This window comes from Salmo trutta, chromosome 15 (genome assembly GCF_901001165.1).
Source record: "Salmo trutta chromosome 15, fSalTru1.1, whole genome shotgun sequence".
NCBI classification, from domain to species: Eukaryota; Metazoa; Chordata; class Actinopteri; order Salmoniformes; family Salmonidae; genus Salmo; species Salmo trutta.
Genome location: NC_042971.1, coordinates 40,580,387 through 40,597,315, shown reverse-complemented (window position 1 = coordinate 40,597,315; position 16,929 = coordinate 40,580,387). Strand labels below are relative to the sequence as shown.

Genomic DNA, 16,929 nt, shown 5'->3' with positions numbered 1-16,929 from the left:
CAGGGCAGTCTGGCCACTCGGGGCAGGGCAGGGCAGTCTGGCCACTCGGGGCAGGGCAGGGCAGTCTGGCCACTCCGGCAGGTCAGGGCAGTCTGGCCACTCCGGCAGGTCAGGGCAGTCTGGCCACTCCGGCAGGTCAGCGCAGTCTGGCCACTCCGGCAGGTCAGCGCAGTCTGGCCACTCCGGCAGGTCAGCGCAGTCTGGCCACTCCGGCAGGTCAGCGCAGTCTGGCCACTCCGGCAGGTCAGCGCAGTCTGGCCACTCCGGCAGGTCAGCGCAGTCTGGCCACTCCGGCAGGTCAGCGCAGTCTGGCCACTCCGGCAGGTCAGCGCAGTCTGGCCACTCCGGCAGGTCAGCACAGTCTGGCCACTCCGGCAGGTCAGCGCAGTCTGGCCACTCCGGCGACTGTTGACTGACGGGCAGCTCCGGCGACTGTTGACTGACGGGCAGCTCCGACGACTGTTGACTGACGGGCAGCTCCGACGACTGTTGACTGACGGGCAGCTCCGACGACTGTTGACTGACGGGCAGCTCCGACGACTGTTGACTGACGGGCAGCTCCGACGACTGTTGACTGACGGGCAGCTCCGACGACTGTTGACTGACGGGCAGCTCCGACGACTGTTGACTGACGGGCAGCTCCGACGACTGTTGACTGGCGGGCAGCTCCGACGACTGTTGACTGGCGGGCAGCTCCGACGACTGTTGACTGGCGAGGCTGGGTTTACGCACTTGCCGTTTAGTGCGGGGAGCGGGAACAGGACGAGTCGGACTGGGTGGACGCACTTCCGGGTCCGCACGAGAGACAGGAGCTGGAAACCCAGGGCTATGGAGGCGCACAGCCGGTCTAGATCTTACCTCCTGCACAACCCGCCTTGGCTCGATGGAACTAGTAGCCCTGCACGAGCGGAGTGCTCGTACAGGGCAGACTGGGCTGTGCAGGGGCTTGATGGTAGCCGTGCGTAGAGCGGGAGTTGGGTAGCCTGGTCCTCGGAGGCGTACCGGCGACCAGATGCGCTGCGCAGGCATCCTCCTACCAGGCTGGATGCCCGCTCTAGCACGGCACCTGCGAGGGGCTGGAATAACTCGCACCGGACTGTGCGTGCGTATGGGTGAGATATTGCGCTTCTCAGCGAAACATGGCGCTCCCCACCTCATACGCTCCTCCATATAACCACGGGTAGCTGGCTTCCGGCTCTTCCTTCGCCTAGCCAAACTACCCGTGTGCCCCCCCCAAACAATTTCTTGGGGGTGCCTCTCGTGCATCTCCTTCAGCGCGTCCACTCTGGCCTCGTACCAACGCCTCTCTGCCTTGGCTGCTTCTATTTCCCACTGCGGGCGGCGATACTCCCCAGCCTGATGCCAAGGTCCGGCCCCGTCCAGAACTTCCTCCCAAGTCCACTTCTCTCGTTTGTCCTCCTCGAACGCCGTCTGCTCCTTCCTCTGCTGCTTGGTCCTTTGGTGGTGGGTGATTCTGTCACGGTTGTCGTCGGTGAATGAGGACCAAAATGCAGCAGGTACGTGTATGCTCATTTTGAGATTTATTAACTTTCCAAAATGAATACAAAATAACAAACCACGAGAATGCACGAACAACCAACAAACAGTCTGGCAAAGCCTAGGGCTGAACACAGAACAATCACCCACACCTCACAAACACAAACACACCCTCATTTATGAGACTCTCAATCAAAGGCAGATAGAAAACACCTGCCTTCAACTGAGAGTCCCAACACCAATTAACCAGACATAGAAACAGACATACTAGACTCCACATAGAAATACCTAAACATAAACCAACACCCGGAATTACTAAAACAAACACCCTTAAACCAAACACACCACCCTGAACCACATAAAACAAATACCCTCTGTCACGCCCTGACCAAACTACAAACAATTAACCTTATATACTGGCCAGGACGTGACAGTTTTGGCAAGTCGGTTAGGATATCTACTTTGTGCATGACACAAGTAATTTTGCCAACAATTGTTTACAGACAGATTATTTGACTTATAATTCACTGTATCACAATTCCAGTGGGTCAGAAGTTTACATACACTAAGTTGACTGTGCCTTTAAACAGCTTGGAAAATTCCAGAAAATTATGTCATGGCTTTAGAAGCTTCTGATAGACTAATTGACATCATTTGAGTCAATTGGAGGTGTAGCTGTGGATGTATTTCAAGGCCTACCTTCAAACTCAGTGCCTCTTTTCTTGACATCATGGAAAAATCAAAAGAAATCAGCCAAGACCTCAGAAACAAATTTGTAAACCTCCACCAGTCTGGCTCATCCTTGGGAGCAATTTCCAAATGCCTGAAGGTACAACGTTCATCTGTACAAACAATAGTACAGTATAAGTATAAACACCATGGGACCAAGCAGCCGTCATGCCGCTCAGGAAGGAGACGCGTTCTGTCTCCTAGAAATGAACGTACTTTTGTGCAAAAAGTGCAAATCAATCCCAGAACAACAGCAAAGGACCTTGTGAAAATGCTGGAGGAAACAGGTACAAAAGTATCTATATTCACAGTAAAACGAGTCCTTTATCGACATAATCTGAAAGGCCGCTCAGCAAGGAAGAAGCCACTGCTCCAAAACCGACAAAACATTTTTTGGGAGAAATGTCCTCTGGTCTGATGAAACAAAAATAGAACTGTTTGGCCATAATGACCATTGTTACGTTTGGAGGAAAAAGGGGGACGCTTGCAAGCCGAAGAACACCATCCCAACCGTAAAGCACGGGGGCTGCAGCATCATGTTGTGGGGGTGCTTTGCTGCAGGAGGAACTGGTGCACTTCACAAAATAGATGGCATTATGAGGCAAGAAATTATGTGGATATATTGAAGCAACATCTCAAGACATCAGTCAGGAAGTTAAAGCTTGGTCGCAAATGGGTCTTCCAAATGGACAACACCCCAAGCATACTTCCAAAGTTATGGCAAAATGGCTTAAGGACAACAAAGTCAAGGTATTGGAGTGGCCATCACAAAGCCCTGACCTCAATCCCATAGAACATTTGTGGGCAGAACTGAAAAGGCAAGCATGGAGGCCTACAAACCTGACTCCGCTACACCAGCTCTGTCAGGAGGAATGGGCCAAAATTCCCCCAACTTATTGTGGGACGCTTGTGGAAGGCTACCCGAAACGTTTGACCCAAGTTGAGCAATTTAAAGGCAATGCTACCAAATACTAATTGAGAGTATGTAACTTCTGACCCACTGGGAATGTGATGAAAGAAATAAAAGCTGAAATAAATCATTCTCTCTACTATTATTCTGACATTTCACATTCTTAAAATAAAGTGGTGATCCTAACGGACCTAAGACATGGAATTTTTACAAGGATTAAATGCCAGGAATTGTGAAAAACTGAGTTTACATGTATTTGGCTAAGGTGTATGTAAACTTCCGATTTCAACTGAACATATTACCTCAACTAACCGGTGCCCCACGCACATTGACTCTGTACCTGTACATCCCTGTATATAGTCTCGCTATTGTTATTTTACCGCTGCTATTAAATTACTTGTTACTTTTATTTCTTATTCTTACCTGTATTTTTTTTTAAACTGCATTGTTGGTTAGGGGTTCGTAAGTAAGCATTTCACTGTAAGGTCTTGTTGTATTCGGCGCATGTGACTAATAAAATTTGATTTGATTTGTTGAACGCTGAGCTGTAGTCAATGAATAGCATTCTCACATAGATATTCCTTTTGTCCAGGTGGGAAAGGGCAGTGTGGAGTGCAATAGATATTGCATCATCTGTGGATCTGTTGGGGCGGTATGCAAATTGGAGTGTGTCTAGGGTTTCTGGGATAATGGTGTTGATGTGATCCATGACCAGCCTTTCAAAACACTTTATGGCTACAGACGTGAGTGCTACGGGTCGATAGTAATTTAGGCAGGTTACCTTAGTGTTCTTGGGCACAGGGACTGTGGTGGTGTGCTTGAAACATGTTGGTATTACAGACTCAGACAGGGAGAGGTCGAAAATCTCAGTGAAGACACTTGCCAGTTGGTCAAAGCATGCTCGTAGTACACGTCCTGGTAATCCATCTGGCCCCGCGGCCTTGTGAATGTTGACCTGTTTATTTACTCACATTGGCTGCAGAGAGCGTGATCAGTCTTCCAGAACAGCTGGTACTCTCATGCATGTTTCAGTGTTATTTGCCTCGAAGCAAGCATAGAAGTAGTTTAGCTTGTCTGGTAGGCTCGTGTCACTGGGCAGCTCTCGGCTGTGCTTCCCTTTGTAGTCTATAACGGTTTGCAAGCCCTGCCACATCCGATGAGCATCAGAGCTGGTGTAGTACGATTCGATCTTAATCCTGTATCGATGCTTTGCCTGTTTGATGGTTCGTCTGAGGGCATAGCGGGATTTCTTATAAGCTTCCGGGTTAGAGTACCACTCTTTGAAAGCGGCAGCTCTAGCCTTTAGCTCAGTGTGGATGTTGCCTAAAATCCATGGCTTCTGGTTGGGGTATGTACATACGGTCACGGTTGTCGTAGGAAGGAGCGGACCAAAGTGCAGCGTGTGTGCGTTCCACATTTTATTTTCACTGTGAAACTAAGCAATACATACACATAACTAAAGAACAAAAACAACAAACTGTGATGCAGAGGTGAAACATACACTAACTCAAAATCCATCTCCCACAAACCCAGGTGGGAAAAACACCTACTTAAGTATGATCTCCAATTAGAGACAACGATGACCAGCTGCCTCTAATTGGAGATCATCCCAAACAAAACCCAACATAGAAATACAAAACTAGAACATCACAACATAGAAAAACTAAACTAGAAAAAAAACCTGTCACGCCCTGACCTACACTACCATAGAAAATAACAGCTTTCTATCGTCAGGACGTGACAGTCACTGTGGGGACGACGTCATCGATGCACTTATTGATGAAGCCAATGACTGATGTAGTGTACTCCTCAATGCCATCGGAGGAATCCTGGAACATATTCCAGTCTGTGCTAGCAAAACAGTCCTATAGCTTAGCATCTGCTTCATCCGACCACTTTTTTTTATTGATCTAGTCACTGGTGCTTCCTGCTTAAATTTTTGCTTGTAAGCAGGAATCAGGAGGATAGAATTATGGTCAGATTTGCCAAATGGAGTGCGAGGGAGAGCTTTGTACGAGTCTCTGTGTGTGGAGTAAAGGTGGTCCAGAGTTTTTTTCCCTCTGGTTGCACATTTAACATGCTGATAGAAATTTGGTACAACAGATTTAAGTTTCCCTGCATTAAAGTCCCCGGCTACTAGGAGCGTCGCCTCTTGGTGAGCGTTTTCTTGTTTGCTTATGGCGGAATACAGCTCATTCAATGCTGTCTTAGTGCCAGCCTCAGTCTGTGGTGTTATGTAAACAGCTACGAAAAATACAGATGAAAACTCTCTAGGTAGATAGTGTGGTCTTCAGCTTATCATGAGATACTCTACCTCAGGTGAGCAATAGCTCGAGACTTCCTTAGATATCGTGCACCAGCTGTTATTTACAAAAATACATAATCCGTCGCCCCTTGTCTTACCAGACGCCGCTGTTCTATCCTGCCGGTACAGCGTATAACCAGCCAGCTGTATGTTGATAGTGTCATCGTTCAGCCACGACTCCGTGAAGCATAAGATAATACAGTTTTGAAATTCCTGTTGGTAGTTTAATCTTCCGCCTAGGTCATCTATTTTATTCTCCAAAGATTGCACGTTTGCTTGCAGAATGGAAGGAAGTGGAGGTTTATTTGATCGCCTACGAATTCTCAGAAGGCAGCCCGCCCTCTGGCCCGTTTTTCTGCCAGTCCGTGGTGAGTAATCGCAGTCCTGATATCCAGAAGTTATTTTTGGTCATAGGAGACGGTAGCGGCAACATTACGTACAAAAGAAGTTAAAAAAGAAGTTAAAACAACGCAAATAAACAAACAAAAAAACAACGGTTGGGGACACGTAAAACGTCAGCCTTCTTCTCCGGCATCATACTATGCACTCAACATTTGTGTTGTGAAAACATGATTCTGTGAGGCTTACCAAGTCAGTGGGGTCATGGCGGGGCAAGCGGGACAATTTCGTGTGGGTTGTTTTAGGGGTGATCCAAACATCCTCGAATAGCACTGTAAAAAGATGAAGGGCTGTGAGTGTGTGTTGGCTCTCGGCTATGTTTCACGCTCTCTCTCTCTGTCTCTCTCCCTTGCACCAGGAACTGTAGATTATTAAAATCTGATGGAATCCTTCCAATTGAGTTAAAGCCAGCTTTTACAGACTGCACTGCTTGGTAGACTGCACAATACAGCGAGCTTCCCTTAATCTATTTGAAGTCAGACACTTCAAATACACTTCAATGGTTAGGAACCAATATACACAGGCAGTTAGGAAAGCAAAGGCTAGCTTTTTCAAACAGAAATTTGCATCCTGTAGCACAAACTCCAAAAAGTTCTGGGACACTGTAAAGTCCATGGAGAATAAGAGCATCTCCTCCCAGCTGCCCACTGCACTGAGGCTAGGAAACACTGTCACCACCGATAAATCCACGATAATTCAGAATTTCAATAAGCATTTTTCTACGGCTGGCCATTCTTTCCACCTGGTTACCCTTACCCCGGTCAACAGCCCTGCACCCCCCACAGCAACTTGCCCAAGCCTCCCCCATTTCTCCTTCACCCAAATCCAGATAGTTGATGTTCTGAAAGAGCTGCAAAATCTGGACCCCTACAAATCAGTTGGGCTAGACAATCTCTCTTTCTAAAATTATCCGCCGAAATTGTTGCAACCCCTATTACTAACCTGTTCAAACTCTCTTTCGTAACGTCTGAGATCCACAAAGATTGGAAAGCTGCCGCAGTCATCCCCCTCTTCAAAGGGGGAGACACTCTAGACCCAAACTGCTACAGACCTATATCTATCCTACCCTGCCTTTCTAAGGTCTTTGAAAGCCAAGTGAACAAACAGATCACCGACCATTTCGAATCCCACCGTACCTTCTCCACTATGCAATCTGCTTTCCGAGCTAGTCATGGGTGCATCTCAGCCACGCTCAAGGTCCTAAACGATATCATAACCACCATCGATAAGAGACAATACTGTGCAGCTGTATTCATCGACCTGGCCAAGGCTTTCGACTCTGTCAATCACCACATTCTTATCGGCAAGACTCAACAGCCTTGGTTTCTCAAATGACTGCCTTGCCTGGTATATTTCACTGGTCACCCCTTTCCTTACAGTTCTCTGCTGCCAATGACTGGAACGAATTGCAAAAATCACTGAAGCTGGAGACTCATATCTCCCTCACTAACTTTAAGCACCAGCTGTCAGAGCAGCTCACAGATGTACATAGCCCATATGTAAATAGCCCATCCGACTACCTCATCCCCATACTGTTATTTATTTTATAAACGTTTTTGCGCCTTTGCATCCCAGTATCTCTACTTGCACATTCATCTTCTGCACATTTATCACTCCAGTGTTTAATAACTAAATTGTAATTATTTCACCACTATGGCCTATTTATTGCCTTACTTCCCTTATCTTACCTCATTTGCACACACTGTACATAGACTTTCTCTATTGTGTTGTTGACTGTATGTTTGTTTATTCTATGTGTAACACTGTGTTGTTGTTTGTGTCGCACTGCTTTGCTTTATCTTGGCCAGGTCGCAGTTGTAAATGAGAACTTGTTGTCAACTAGCCTACCTGGTTAAATAAAGGTAAAAAAAATAAAAATGGCAGGCAGGGTCTCATATGTACTAGAGGTCGACCGACTGCACTCACTGCCGGTGCGGTCCTCATAGACCGAGCAGTGGCCTACCTGTGTTGGAGATGGAGTCCACAGAGTCCCACTGCTCCCGAGGGAAGACATAGAGAGAGGCATTGACTCATGTACATTTGTCCTAAACATACCTGTCCTGTATAGCCCTACAACCTCTGAGGACCCTCCAGTCTAACTCCCCCTCCAGAAGCGTGCTCAAGGGAAGCAGCTGATTGAGACTGAAGCCTGAATCCAGGGAACTCGGCTGGGAGTCGCTGTCATACACAGGCCACGCCCTATGGCTATCACTAGACTGGAGCTCTGACCAATCAGAATGCACTCCCCACATGGGGACAGACACACCCTTCTCCTCTGGGTCAACTATTTTTCCATTGGCTACAGCTTTGTACAATCTCCTTCTTTTCATCTGAAGCTCTGCCTTAAACATCTGAGTAAAGCAAACAGAAAAGCAACATCCTGGTTAGTGTGATGTTATTACACACAAAACTAGAGTTTGTAATCATATTTGATGTAATTAACAGAACTACTCTCGTCACTTCACAATAGTCTTTAACTGTGTTGAACATAATGTCATGGGGAGTTGGGGGAGAGGTGTGGGGCTGGTACCTGAGCTGGGGGCAGGTCTCTTGCGGGAACGACTGTAGAAATACTTGCGTTTGGCCTTTAGATTGTGAGGGGGAGTACAGGGCTCAGAGGGGGTGTTCTCTTCACTCTCAGACCCTGTGCATGCACACACATACAGTGTAAATGCATTGATATGAGACTCAAGCACATAGTCTGTACTTGTCTTGATGCTTGGGTGGGGTGGTACCTGTGTTGGGTTCCTGCTTGGGGATGCATTGTGGGGTCAAGCGGCACTGCAGGGTCTGGATCCTACTCTGAAGAAAGTCAAAATAGCGCAGCATGTGGACCAGAGTCTCCTTGTGAAGATAGATTAGAGGAGAGACATCACACACAGAAACACCCACCCACATAATGTAACTGTACTGAATTCAGGCAAAGACATGCACCCACATACTGTCTATATAAACGAACACAAAGACTGGTACAGAGAATCCATGAATACAAATAAATCAATAACGTCAGTGCATAAACCTTGGTGAGTCTTCGGCCATTCCTAGGCTCAGATATGGGCAGGAGGCCAGCAATCTCTTTCAGACTGTTACTCCAGCATGTGCTCCAGTCCAGCTGATCCTTACCGTAAGATAAGTTACTCATTTTTTAGCTACAGTAAATAATGCTCATGATCTCATTCAAGCCTCGTTTCTAATTATTTTTTGACAGTGACATGCAACAGGCCATTTTAGAAGCTAAAACTAACTTTTCCAGCGAGTCTCATCCCTGCCTGCGGGTCCTGGTGCCATTGCTCAAATCTTCCACAGGGGGCGTCAAATATGCACGATTACCATTCACAGTCCCATACAAAGTAACGTTAGCTTGCTAGCTAGCTGAAGTTTGCCATCTCTCAGTCTAGCTAACGTTACTGGTTGTAAATTCACGCCTTTAACCAAATATTATTTTTACTTTTATATGCTTCGCCTCTTCCTCAGCTGCTTTAACAAAAATATCTTAACGTATCTACGTTTGAGCTAACGTTAATTCTATAGCAAAATCGATATAGCTAGCTAGCTAGCCAGGTCGCCAGCTAACATTAGCTGAGTACAAATTTTTTGATAGTGAGCGGACGAGCAGAGATAAGCAAGCGAAATATAAATTACAATTATTAGCTACTAAATAAAAATATCAATATCTGTGGACTTAATTGTTAGTGTTAATTTACGGCCAATCACTTACCAAGCAGAAGTTTAGCAGTGAAGGAAATTGTGCCTATCTTTCGACCATTTCGAATCCCACCGCACCTTCTCCGCTATGCAATCTGGTTTCCGAGCTGGTCATGGGTGCACCTCAGCCACGCTCAAGGTCCTAAACGATATCTTAACCACCATCGATAAGAAACAATACTGGGCAGCCGTATTCATTGACCTGGCCAAGGCTTTCGACTCTGTCAATCACCACATCCTCATCGGCAGACTCAACAGCCTTGGTTTCTCAAATGATTGCCTCGCCTGGTTCACCAACTACTTCTCTGATAGAGTTCAGTGTGTCAAATCGGAGGGCCTGTTGTCCGAGCCTCTGACAGTCTCTATGGGGGTGCCACAGGGTTAAATTCTCGGGCGACTGTATGTTTGTTTTACACCATGTGTAACTCTGTGTTGTTGTATGTGTCAAACTGCTTGCTTTATCTTGGCCAGGTCACAATTGTAAATGAGAACTTGTTCTCAACTTGCCTACCTGGTTAAATAAAGGTGAAATAAAATAAATAAAAAATGTATCAAATCATTTTACTCTAGCCAGCTAGTCCAAGTCATGTCACCTCAATGGCAATAAAAAAATACCAATCCCTTTGCACGAGGCTAGACACAGACCTATCCTAGCGAGTACATTGAACGTTCTAAGATTTTTAAGAAATATATTGGATTTGAACATTACCATGTGGAAATGTGGCCTACTTGATTAACCAATCAGTTGTTTGGTTCAATCATTTATTCAACAATGTACAATTATACAGATATTGATAAAACAATACACATATAAAGATATAATTTGGGGGCTAATGTGGGATTATTGTATTTGTTTAAATCTAGCCTGTTGTCATTTCAGAATGTATTCCAAAAACACTACGCCACTTTTCCAGTGTTTTTTTCTCCATCGATTGTAAACCTAAACCTTTTCGCGCACGGCAATTTTCGCAGCAGGTACCGGTCTGAACGTGTTTGCGTGAATACACTAACTAGCCACCACAGTACCTTGTTTTTGCACCAACGGCAGACACGGAACTTCGGGGTGCAAAAATGAGGCCATAACGAATGATATGGCGGAATCAATATTCGACTAGTGTGGACGTTGGTAGATTTAATTTAATAGATCCGCCTGCATATATGTTCCAACATGACTGCGTAAGTGTTCCATTCAGGTAAATTATCCTCTATGTTCTTGTTGAATGTTAGCCTATCCTGTTGAGATTGTGTTAAATGAAATAATAGATGTCATACATGGGCTCGAGTCTCAGCAGCCAGTGGCCTCATTAATTACATAATCAGTCATGGAAGGTGTCGTATTGTTTTTTTGTGATATTTAACATGCGCGTTCTTCTCCATTCCCATACGCCAGCCTGGAATCATTACGCAAATAGTTGAGAAAGGCTCTGTACCAGACTGTACTGTTGTGTGAATCTATCCGTACTTCAAGTCATGAGAACCATCCGGAGGCACCGATCTGCTACTGGCACCGAGCTGCTACTGGGACGCTGCAACCGGCTCCGGATGTCCCGAGTTCGGATGCTTCTCGTATGTCTATGCGGGATGCTGGCTATGGCTCTGACACTTGGATTTTATTTGTCGAGTAATGATACAAGCGATGATAATGACAGTATTCATATGGACGATAACATACAATTTCGTGTGCCAGACCTAATAAGAGACAAGGTAGGTGATAAATACTGTATTGTTTATTGTATATTGTAGCCTCCAGTTTTCCAATATTGCACCAAGCCGAAAGGAGTAGCATACTTTTTTAGGTGATGCTATCTTGCTACAGCGTACATACCCCAGTTAGCAGGAATACTTAACCCTGCCTGTTCTACTATAGATGCTATAATAGCATCTATATTGATACATTTCACTGATGGCAGAAAGTTAACCTCAAGTCAGATATTTGATTGCTCAATAATAAAGAATATTTTCTGCAAGGTAACAGACAGTTTTCAAAATGCATATGTGAAAGAAATACTGCAACTGCCTCCTCTCTCCTGCTGTCCTCCCCTTCTGCAGTTGACCCATAACCCCCGTAGGTCCACTGTGGCCCAGATCAAACGTCTGGTGGGCCAGGTAAATTCGGGGAGGCTTTGGTACTCTCTCCTGAGGCCCATCCTGGTAGAGAGACTGCCAGGTACCAGGGGCAGCCGTAGGGTGCGTGAGGTTAGGAACTTTATTGACTCCTGCAAGAGACATCAGGGTAGAACGTCTGTAATGTCTGAACTGGTATCTCTTAATGTCTGTTTTACATGTTATTCTAACAATTAACATTTTGTTTACTGAAATTAAAATCACACTTTTTTTCTGTGATTGCCACAGCACATCTACAGCCATCTAGAGTTCCTGTCAGCGGGTTGGTCGTTGGAGGTCGACTCCTTCAACTCTGCTACCCCAAAGGGACTAATCACCTTCTCCAACCTGCTAGCAGTCCTGGACCCCTCGGCCCCACGTCGTCTGCTGCTGGCCTGCCACTACGACTCCAAGGCCATGCCCCCAGCTTCCCAAACCCCTGACGGTCCTCTCAGGAGGTTCCTAGGGGCCAGCGACGCGGCTGTCCCCTGTGCCATGATACTGGAGCTGGTGACTGCACTGGACGTTCACCTGAAAGTGCTAAAACAACAGGTAAATACTGTGTCTGCTCTGCTACTGTAGGGCAAAGGTATGCTTTAGAGGGCAAGGATGAAAGTGATGACTTCACAGATCCTTTTAAGTTCTCGGTTGCATGGGGAAAATAAAATGTTGGATTTGCAGAAAGTGTAGGAAAACAGATGAAAGGATGTGCTTTCGTGTGTGGGTGGACTACACTCTGAAGAGTTTGTCACTCTCCCGAGATGTCAGACTATTTATAGATCTGGAGTTTTACCCATGCTTACACATTAATTATTTATACATTTATTTTCAATTTAACCTGAGCAGACATTGATGGGTTGGAGCTCAGACATCATTAACACTCACCTGTCATCTCCCATGTTGGCAGCAGAAGCAATGCATTTTAAAGGATATTGAATGGTAGTTATATTACAAGAAGATCTACCACTCCATCCCCTGTACATTTCTTCTCTCTGTCTGTTTTTCTTCTCTGGTAGAAGTCACAGGTGACAGTGCAGTTGGTCTTCTTTGATGGTAATGAGGCGTTTGAGCAGCCGAGCCCCTCCGACTCTCTGTATGGCTCACGTTACCTTGCTGACCAAATGTCCCGCACCCCTCACCCCCCCGGAGCCGAACATACCACCCTGTTAAATGCTTTGGTGAGGCTCTTTTAGTGTATGTTACAATGTTCCCTTGCCAAGCCATATGTAGTATGCAATGTGTTCTGTGTGTTGATTTGCTGACTTTTACTGGCAGGACCTGTTTGTTCTGTTGGATCTGATTGGTGCACCTGACCCTATGTTTGTCAACCACTTTGACAACACTGTACGCTGGTTTGATGAGCTCGTATATGCAGGTAAGGCCCCCCACCCCACTTCTCAACATTTTTACTCCACATACAGTATCACAAAAATTGCCTGTATTGCCAGATAAATTAATGAATTGTTATCACATTGATTGCTCACTGTAATCATAATGGGGCAAAAACATGTTGAAATGGAGATTGTGAAGTAGAGGGAAGGAGGCAGAGGTACACTAGAATGACAGAAAGAGCCAGGGAGCAAGGCAAAGAGAGTTTGGCAGGTGGATGACTGACTCATGCTGATACAGGACCAGGCTCTCCAGTGCTGATCTGACTTTAATTTCACTCAGGCACAGTAATAAGACACCTGGAGTGAGCTGTTTTTCCTCCCTAAATGTTCTGTGTCCTCTCTGCTTATTCCTCCTGTTCTTCATCATTGGCCTTGACCATGGCCTGTCTGCCAGAGAGGAGGCTCCATAAGCTGGGTCTGCTGTCCTCCCACCCCAGAGAGGTGAGCTACTTTAGGAAGGACTTAAACCTGGGCCCTGTGGAGGACGACCATGTGCCCTTCCTCCAGCAGGGTGAGAGAGCACACCCACATAGATAGACAGATGGTTAGAGAGCACATTTACTGACTAACAAGAATGGATGTTTAACAGTACACCTTGAATACCTACACAGCTGATTAGACTACGGCCTTATGACTGTACTGTATCTACAGAGATTGGTTCCCTCCTTCTCTTTAGTTTTATCCCTGTAGAACTTAATGTACCATCTGCCTGTTTTCTCTCTCGCTCTATCAAACTCTGTCTACCCTATCTGTCCTCTACACTCTACCCTATCTCATTTTTCTTCTCTCCTCCCCTATCTCTCTGCCATTCCCACCCACTCTGCTCTATGCCTACAGGGGTTCCAGTACTACACATGATCACAACGCCCTTCCCCTCCTTTATGCACACTCTGGAGGACACAATGGAACACATCCATTCTCAGACTATCGAGAATCTCACCAAGGTGCTAGTGGTGTTCCTTGCTGAATACATAGGACTCTGACTGACATTTTTCCCCCATTATTATTTATCATACACATGGATCAGTTCGATTTTATGCCACAATCACCCACCCTTGTTTTATAATACCAGCCACTCTCCCACTTACAGTTAATTACTTGATTACTTAGTATCACATCCCCACATCATACATTTCCAAAGTCCTATCACACCAGGCAATTTTTCCACATCACCTATAATCCCACATTCTATACACTATTCTTATTGTTTTTTCTTTATCCATTCTGGAGCCAAACTAGAAAACTGTTGAAATTAGGATTGTGATTATAGAGGCCTTTTACATACCGTCGCTCTAATTCCCATAATCGATGTGGGTCTCAGATTTATGCAAAAACACATGGCTAAACTTGATAATGTGCCTTTTTTCAATATGTTCAGTAAATAAGGTTGTGAACATTAGAGTATATAGTGCTTCCCAGTGAGGGATAAAAAAACAGTTTAAAAGGCGAAATAAAGAGGTGATATACAGACATTACTGTACATATTTGTTCACCCAAAAAATAATTTATAGTCCAGCCCAGTAATAATATAGCAATAAATATGTGCTTTGACAAGTGCCAGATTATATGGAATATAATTGTGCATGTAGCTAATACAAGTTATACAAAGTAAAAGTTTCCAATATTACATACACCCAAGAACTCTGTTTGTTGAAATGTATGTATTATGTATTAGGATGAAGATGAATCAAATGTATTGGTATGACTTTGTATATTGAGCATTAAGATATTTAGAGATATTCATCTAAAATCAATACTAGGTTCTGTGCCAATGCTTTACATATCACTTGTATACTGAAAGAGTTGCATCTACCAGTTAACTGGGCAAAAGTGATAATAACTAATTGAAAAGTATTATCTATTGCATACTGTATGCATCCACTATTGTAGCATAACAATGGCCTTGACATGAGGTGTCAGCCAGCAGAATGTAATAATGCATAATGAGAAACTATTTAATGCGCAATACTTGTTACAGCATACTCAGTTCCAACATTATTATACTGTGTGAATGGATGCTGAAACTGCCACTGTTTTGTTACATAGCCTGGGTTCCAGTCTGTTTCTGCTAATGTAGCACATGGGGATGTGTGAAACTTACTCCTCAGCCTGAAGTGTCCCTACTTGCACCAGTGTGTAGCTAGCTTTTCACGTGGTGTCGACTGGTAAGATGCTTCAGGAAGGCAGTCACGTGTGTTAGCAAGGCAGAGGTCCTGGGTACGAGCCTCATGTGAGCTGAGTCAAGAAGAAGTGGTACTTGCTAAGTAGAATGTCTGTTAACACTCAGTTGTTTATGCACAACAAGCAGGCACCCAGGCTCCAACTGGAGTCATCTAATCGCCTATGTGAAAGATTGATTGATGCTATACTTAAGCAATAAGGGCTGAGAGGGTGTGGTATGTTGGACATATACCACAAACCACAGAGGTGCCTTATTGCTATTGTAAACTGGTTACCAATATAAATAGAACAGTAAATAAGTATTTTTGCGTCATACCCGTGGTATATTGTCTGATATACAAGGCTGAAATACTGTTTTAGCCAATCAGCATCCAGGACCCAAAATACGCAGTTTGTAATGTACCTCAATCCTTGTATTGCACTAATATCTGACATTGCCTCATACTTTCATTGTAGGGTATAAAAAACAGATGTGAAATGAATGATAGCTTGCATAGAATTCCTCTGAGAATATTTTCTTAAATAAAAAAATATATGAACTTGTTTGATTTGTTTTATTTCATATAGGAAAAAATTGTTGAAACGTTAATTTCCCCCCAACATCTGAGCTGCTACCTTCCAGCAGGCGGTACCGGAGCATCAGGTCTCGTCGGTCCCAGGACAGCTTCTTTCTCCAGGCCATAAGACTGTTGAACAGCTAACCCTAAGCAGTCCACCTGCACTAGACTATTTGCACTTGCTCTTTTCACACCTGTATCTTAAAGAGACTATTTGCACTCTCACCCACCCTTACTGCTACTATTTGTCTGAGCTACTCTACCACGTCCCTACTCACTTTAGCAAATTTCATAGTTAGGTCTGTATATTATTATTATGTGTAAATATTTACAAACATTATCACTTACTGTGTATTTGTTTGTATAAATGTGTATTGCACTGTTTCTGAGAGCTTGCAGGTAAGCATTTCACTATACCATTTACATCCGGTATCCTGTGCATGTGACCAATACACTTTAATGATAACGCATGTTATGTTCATGTTACGAAAGCCAAAGACCACGGTGCTATTGCTTTGGGTATTACTTCTCAATGTTGCTGTCAGCTCAAATCGAATTAAGGTCGTACTGTTAGCTAGTGGCTAGTAGATTTTTTTTTAGCTAACCCAAGATAGACCACAGACTCGTTTCCAACAGAAGCAAATTAATCATAGTGGGCCGAGCCAAGCACGAGCTAGCGAGATCCTATTGGCGGGTTCTAGCATGTATTTGCATATTTCCGTTAGAACGCTTCTGTGAAGTGCGCATGTGCAATAACTCAATTTGCCCTTGCACTCCTAAACAACGCACCTTTTTAGAAGCTTTGGCAAAGTGTAAAGTCTACAAAACGTAGTCCACTCTGTTCTTAACAGATTATAGTTTTGGGAACAGAAAATTGTTTTGAGCTCCATATTCTCCAACTGCCAGCCACTGGGCTTGCTCTGATCACCATATTTGGTGGTGAGTGGTAACGCCAACCGGATGCTTCAGATTTACACATCTGGTAAACAGTCTGGCTCATTATTCTCATCTGTGGTAGTGTGTGTTAGCAATATTCTCATCGGGCTGTTTAAATTGTAGCTAAGTAGGTTATTAATGAAAGGTTCAGAGTTGATATGAGACGCACTTCTTTGTCAAAGACAAGCGAAGCTATTTTCGAAGTTGATACTGACT

General features: G+C 44.7%; 1 protein-coding gene across 2 annotated transcripts; it reads left to right on the top strand.

The window, feature by feature from the left end:
- The first annotated feature begins 10,596 nt into the window (after positions 1-10,596).
- On the top strand, positions 10,597-15,757 carry LOC115149043 (glutaminyl-peptide cyclotransferase-like). Of its 2 annotated transcripts, none has more exons than XM_029691514.1 (8): positions 10,597-10,721; positions 10,936-11,249; positions 11,595-11,741; positions 11,898-12,200; positions 12,665-12,826; positions 12,924-13,023; positions 13,434-13,550; positions 13,877-15,757. In XM_029691514.1, the coding sequence occupies exons 2-8, from the start codon at positions 11,016-11,018 to the stop codon at positions 14,020-14,022; spliced, it is 1,209 nt and encodes a 402-aa protein (XP_029547374.1). In that variant the 5' UTR covers positions 10,597-10,721; positions 10,936-11,015; the 3' UTR covers positions 14,023-15,757. The 2 variants fall into 2 exon arrangements, with proteins under 2 accessions (XP_029547374.1, XP_029547373.1); XM_029691513.1 differs by having other exon boundaries at positions 10,597-10,738.
- Positions 15,758-16,929: the final 1,172 nt, after the last annotated feature.

Bases quoted from the DNA above. Each gene is read 5' to 3' on its own strand.
- LOC115149043 (XM_029691514.1), top strand. From the start codon at position 11,016: ATGAGAACCATCCGGAGGCACCGATCTGCTACTGGCACCGAGCTGCTA. The intron at 11,250-11,594 runs GTAGGTGATAAA...CCCCTTCTGCAG, and splicing joins CAGACCTAATAAGAGACAAG to TTGACCCATAACCCCCGTAG. The intron at 12,201-12,664 runs GTAAATACTGTG...CTTCTCTGGTAG, and splicing joins TGAAAGTGCTAAAACAACAG to AAGTCACAGGTGACAGTGCA.